At 38.7% G+C, this 6,372-nt stretch overlaps 1 protein-coding gene across 2 annotated transcripts in view; it reads right to left on the reverse strand.

Annotated features, from left to right (window-relative positions):
• Window positions 1–5,804, reverse strand: part of LOC119575210 (structural maintenance of chromosomes protein 4-like) — a 16,402-nt gene extending 10,598 nt beyond the window's left edge. The window contains exons 1-3 of one of the 2 annotated variants that reach the window (XM_037922703.1): window positions 5,574–5,804; window positions 2,830–3,098; window positions 78–2,552 (exon numbers count right to left, since the gene is read on the reverse strand). In XM_037922703.1, coding sequence (XP_037778631.1) covers window positions 78–2,552; window positions 2,830–3,081 — 2,727 coding nt within the window. In that variant the 5' untranslated portion in view covers window positions 3,082–3,098; window positions 5,574–5,804. Of the gene's footprint in view, window positions 1–77; window positions 2,553–2,829; window positions 3,099–5,166; window positions 5,241–5,573 lie in introns of those variants that run through there. The other variant, XM_037922704.1, reaches the window with a different exon arrangement.
• Window positions 5,805–6,372: the final 568 nt, after the last annotated feature.

Here is a 6,372-nt window from a genome sequence, read left to right on the forward strand (position 1 = left end):
TCTTTCAATGAATCACTTTTGTGCATCATGATCATTCAGCCAGTCACAAATAATTAAGGCTTAAATAAATTTCATACCTGAAGTCGGGTAATTTCTGCATTGACCTTTTCCATTTTTTTAATAACAACTTCAAGAGATTTTTTGAGCCCTTTCATCTTTCCTCCTGTGACCTCCATGATCTGTTGATGAATTCTAGTAACTTCTGCTTCTACTGTTTGAGCAGAGGCTGCTGCTTCCTTGTAGACTTTCATTTTACTCTCAATTGCCTTCTCCATTTTTTTTATTTGTGTGGGATCTGGTTTTACAGACTTTACCTTTTCTTCCTGTTCCTTCTTTTGTTGCTTTAGTGATGTTAACTGTTGCTTGGCAGCCTCTATTTCCATTTTAAACTTCTGTTGATTCATCTTCATTGTCTTCAGCTCTCGTGTTAATTGCTGGACTGAGTCCTCCAATTCTGCCCGATCCCTTCTGAGCTGCCCTGCCTTCTGTGTTAGTTCATCAACCTTGTGCTCTACTTGCTGAATCTCTCTAGGATCTACGTTGACAATAGTTGCTTGTTTACCCATTCGTCCTCTGTTGACTGAACGTCCACCTCCACTCATTGTACCAGCCGGTTCAATCAACTCTCCCTTCTGGGTAACTACACGATGACGCACTCTTCCATAGGCAATTCTAGAAGCCTGATCAAGGTCTACAGCCACAAGGGTATCTCGAAGAGCAAAGTAAAATGCTGTTTTAACTCTTTCATCATTCATTCTTACCAAATCAAAGAGGCGAGGCACATTCTCTGGAGTCTGCATGGACCTTTCACACTGGCTTCTCCATCTTTCCATCTTGTCTAAGGCAATGAAGGTAGCTGTTCCAATGCCATGCTTCTTCAAAAACCCAATACATTTCTGAGCAGTTTCTACACAGTCTACAACTATGTTGTCAAGAGGTCCACATGCAGTGCTAATAGCTACATCATATTTCTCATCTATTCCACCAAGGTCACCTAAACGACCAAAAATTCCAGGTATATTACCATTTCTTTTCTGTTCCATAATAGCATCCATAACCCTACCACGAGAACGTGAGGACTGCATAGCACTACGTTTTTCTTCAAGCTTCAATCGTGAATTTCTCAGTTCTTCTTCAACCTGTTGCTGTTCGGGAATAAGTTGTTGTAGTCGCAACATATCTTCATTTAATTTTTGTTCACTCTTTGGAATTTGTTCATCTAATCTTTGCACTTCCTCTTCCCTACTGCTAACAGTATTTTCTGCTTTTTCAAGTCCCGCTACAATCTGTTCAAGTTTCTTCTTCTCACTTCGCTCAGTGCTCTGGTAAATATCCAGCTCAGATTGGGCAATATCAACAACACTCTTGGTTTCGTCTACTTCCTTACGCAGATCAATAAGTTGTGTTTCATATTTGGCTTTCTCATCCTGAAGCTGCTGAGTTTCTGAGTTGAGAGTTGTCATTGCCTTGTGGTAAGCTTCCTCCTCCTTCTTTCTCTTCTCCTCCAAAGTATCACGCAGACCCTCACACTCCTGTATATCCTTTTCATTCTTCTCAGGCACCTGAAGAAGTTCCTCCAGTTTGGTTTTCTCAGTGTTGAGCTGACTTATCAATTTTTTCCTTTTCTGGTTCTTGTGTTTTAGGTCTTCTTGTAGTTTGACATCTTCACTCTCAAGTCCTTTAAATTTCTCTGAACACTCTTCCTTTGTCTTGCTAATGTTTTCCAAGACCTTCCCCCTCTTCTTAATCTCATCTTCTTTCTCCTTCTTCTTCTCATTTAACTCTTCTAGTTTCTTCTTTACATCACTCATGCCTTCATCTATCTCCTTCTTTTTCTCCTCTGCCTTTTCTTTGGTACGAGAGCAGTCAAGATAATAACGTTGGTAAAGTGTGTGCTTCTTGCGAGTTATGTCATTTTCAAGCCTGAGGTGTTCAACTGCAGCATCTTTTGGTCCTTCCAATTCATCCTTCTCTTTCTCCACCATCTTCACACGATTCAGCTTTTCTCCCCTTGCTTCATTCAGTTCTTCGACTCTCTTGGACAATAATTCTATAGGTTCTTTAAATCTTGAGGAACCCACTATATCCTCTAAAAACTCCAGCATTCCAGTGTCATGCTCAGTAAGTGCCTTGGGTTTCATCATAGCAATCTGTTCAACTTCACCTTGGAGAATCAGGAAACGATTGTGATCAAGATCAATGCCATGTGCCCTGAGTTCCTTAGCCACCACTTTAAACTGACACCTCTTTCCATTTATCTGGTAAAATGAGGAATTGTCCTTAAATGCTGTTCGTGAAACAACAAACTGTGAGTTTGGGATAACCTCAAAATCATCTTCTTTGTCAATAATTTTCTGAAAGTGCACAGCAACTGTACAACTCTGTACATTTGGATGAGCTTCAGAGTTGTGAATCAAAACAGAAATCTTTTTTGAACGGATCTTCTGAGCACGGTAACCAAACACAAAGAGCATTGAATCAATAACATTACTTTTTCCACTGCCATTTGGACCAACAATTGATGTAAAGCTCTTGTGAAATGGACCCAGTACCTGAGAGACAAAATTAGAGAAAAAAAATTGAGATTACCTTTCCTTCTGTTAGACTGAAAACCACATATAATTAATTCTAAAATCCAATGAGTTCAATATTGAAATCTAAAATACAATAGTTAATAACAAAATTACATTTATGGGAATTGATTAATTAATCATTATCATCTTATTTCATTAAATTCTACCCACAAAATATGAGTGAAGTTTAAGATTCTTCTGCTGAACAAGAATCTATATGCCTTACAGAAGTGGCATCAGAAGTGTGTAGTCTTACCTGCCTTCCAGCATAACTCTTAAAGAAGTTATTTTCAATATGCGTAATGACCAACCGAGGGCCTGTACTGTCAAAGGTGCAAGCTGGTGGAGGGGGTGGAGGCAGATATATGTCTCCTATCCGGATCCCACCCTCCTCCTTCTCATCATCCTCATCCTCATCCTCCATTGGCACATCCGCTACATCTTTCTCTATCTCTGAACTTTCCTTTTCTTTCTCCTTCTTATCCTTGTCCTTCCTGTCTGATGGCATTGTTTATGTGCTGGAAACTAAGACAATTAATATTAGCTAAAAAATCTAAGTAAAATATCAGAGGAAAGTAAACTTCAGACAACAGTTTCTGGACTGATTTGTTTTGGTAAACTTAAGTTTATTATGATGGTATTTAAATATGGTGGAAATAATTGAACAGGTATTAACCCATTGCCGACGGGTGGCATGTACGTACATGCCATGGCATGGCGGGACCATCTGCCGGGGGCACGTACGCACATGCCATAGAGTATGCATGGACATGACATGAGTTTTTTTTTTGTTACAATCACGGCAAAAGATTATTTTTTTGCCAGTGAAAGTGTGATTAAGTCGGTTCTAACACTTTCTCATTTTTACCATGCAACAAACAAAAAAAATGCAACAAACCGACAATTTCAACTCCATGATGCCACACACTGCTTATTTTATTCGGACTATAGACCGAATAATGATCAACTATGGAGGCTATATAACAACAAAAATGCCCTTCAGTCTCGATTTATAAGGAAGTTTGGCAAGTAGACACTGTAAAAAAATAATGAAAATTGAAAATACAACATATCTTCGTAGTATTACGAAGAAACGGCATGGGATGCTGGTATTTGGCATGAGTGGTCGCGCATGCTCGGGCGACGATATAAGCCCCCGGCAGCGAGGCCCAGGCCACTATGAATGCTACCCGTCAATTATGGGTTAATGTTTTTGACCTAAATAACTTATATAACTTAATAAAGAAAACAGACTAATTTCTTCATAAAATGAAAGAATATATATGGCAATCTCATAAGGAATGATGGATTTAATATGTGATCATTAACTAGGAATATGCTTGAAAAAATAAGTGAAATTAGAATGCACAATTACACACAGACACATCGACAAACACACACACACAGGTTTATCAAATTAGTGTGTACTGCAAGAAAATGCTGCAACTTTATCATCACATCGATAAGAATTGTTCAGAATACTTATGCGCACCCAATCTTGACAATACTAGTACTGATAGATTCCTCTCACTCTTTACTCTTCATATCAACACAAACTTAGCCCTGATAGGAGGGGAGGGCATGGAGGTTACCATAGAAATTATCGGGTAAAATATGATATATAAGCTATACAGCACATATACAGGGTCACTATAATATTTAATGTGGGCTCCAGGGCATAACTCCTGTATATGTGAGAAGTAGATGGTGAGAGAAATCAATTAGTTCAAGTATGGTCAAGATTGGCAGATATGCTACACAATAATAATAAAATAATAAAATAAATAAATAAATAATAATGATAATAATAATAATAACAAAAACAATAATTATAACAGCAACAATAATAAAAAATAATAAAAAATTAGAATGAACTGTTGGTTACTAGTGGAATTTTCTGTAAATATTTATTTTCACTCAGCAATACACAGGAGAGGTTAGTGAGACATCTAACTGGATCATCCTGGCCTGCACACCCTCAGCACTCCAACAAATCCCCCTCACATATATTCTGACATGATAAAGCTTGACGATATATTGCTAAAGTAACCTGACATAGACAGTCATGCCACAGATAAAGGAGTAAGATCACAGAAAGTCCACTTGGTTTATCACAGAAAGTCCACTTGGTTTCATTTTGCTGTGTATACGGAGGCGAAGACACAGTTTCTGCTGTGACTGGGTGCCCCAGCATTACAGAGGCCCATCAACCCTTGGGCACACCCAGTCAGTAATTTGGAAGATGAATAAATTCTGCGATGGGGAGTTGGGGACTCTAGCAGAGTGTCTGCACTGTAAAGAATTGCCATTTTTGGACACTAAGTTTTCTGGCAAACATACCAATGAGTTTCAATTGATTGGGCTCTCTGACACTTGTGTGTCTAATAATTTGTTACTGTTCACTTGCAACAGAAGTACTTAGAAGATAAGTTTCTTAGATTTATTTACACTGCCATTTGCATACATTATTTGCCTTGCCTTGACTTTGACAAATATTTGACCTGCCTTGTTCCCCCCCTCACAGCCAGAGGCTACGGGGCAGTGATGGGATAAGAAACCAGAGGGAATTTCCGGAATAACAAGTATATAAAACCTGAGTTTTCAGCTTGAAAACTGCTGACAACCGCCGTATGAGCTGAGATGGAGTGCTATAAAGGCGTTTTTGGCGCCTTCTGCTCCTCAGGCTTACCGATGGCGTTCTTTTGACTTGCTGGATGCAGCCGTGATTCTGTGGCCTGAACTGTTACTAAATGACAGAGAAATACAAATACACTACCAGGTGCTTCTTTAGGGGATAAATAATGCTACGTACACCTGCCTACGGTTAAAAATAAGGTATGTCTTCCTTTCAATGTTATATTCTGGAACCGCTTCGCCTCCTCAAACATGCATATGCGACTCCTCCGATGCTCCCACCCCTCATCTCATATAGCCTACATATTCTTTACACTAAGCATACACACTCTTACCATAAAACGCAACGAATTTCCCCTTGCTTACCTCTGAATTACTAGAAAAAATAGGCAGTGCATTCGGAGGCTCCGTTTGGCGCCTTGTCCTCGAAGGCAACAACAAGATGCTGCCTACCAATTATTTACGCATTTTGTTTTACGTTTGGCGTTGGTATCTATAGCAAAGGACCTCTTTACGTTTCTCTTGGGATTTCTGCATCACCCAAGAACTTCGGCTAGTAGACAATACTGCCTTAAGGAAGCGACAATAAATGTACAAGAAAACCTAACTTGTTGTTTTTTTTCCCAAGCGCTCGTTCCATTCAAATGTTTCGTCGGGGCGCGGGGGTCGCTGCCTAAAATGTATTCAGTTATTCACGCTTGAGTCATCAAATGCATCCAGTTTAACATGCGAGACCATATCATTTTTTTTTTTTTTTGCAATCAGTATTTTCTTGGAGCGTGCAGCAGATTCGGGTGCTGATATCTGCGAGGGCGATTTTCTAGTTACTTCCGGAAAATCGTTGCTTTGAAAATAAACTAATAAATATATGCATAGCATCATCGTTATTATCATTGTTATAACCATTATTGTTATCATCATCATTATTATTATCACAGACATTATCATCTGTATGAGATCAGCATCACTATTTTATTATTACCTGTCAAACATCTGCTGACGTAAATTTTTAGTTACCGCTACGGAGTTAATTTTCTTATGGAAAATCGTTGCCTCAGATAATAGTATTAGACATACATTCCACAATCGTCACTGTCATCATTATCCTTTTTAGTAGTACTACTGTCATTGTTACCATCAATACATTACATATTTTCATTATTTT

Source organism: Penaeus monodon, chromosome 7 (genome assembly GCF_015228065.2).
Source record: "Penaeus monodon isolate SGIC_2016 chromosome 7, NSTDA_Pmon_1, whole genome shotgun sequence".
Lineage (NCBI taxonomy): Eukaryota > Metazoa > Arthropoda > Malacostraca > Decapoda > Penaeidae > Penaeus > Penaeus monodon.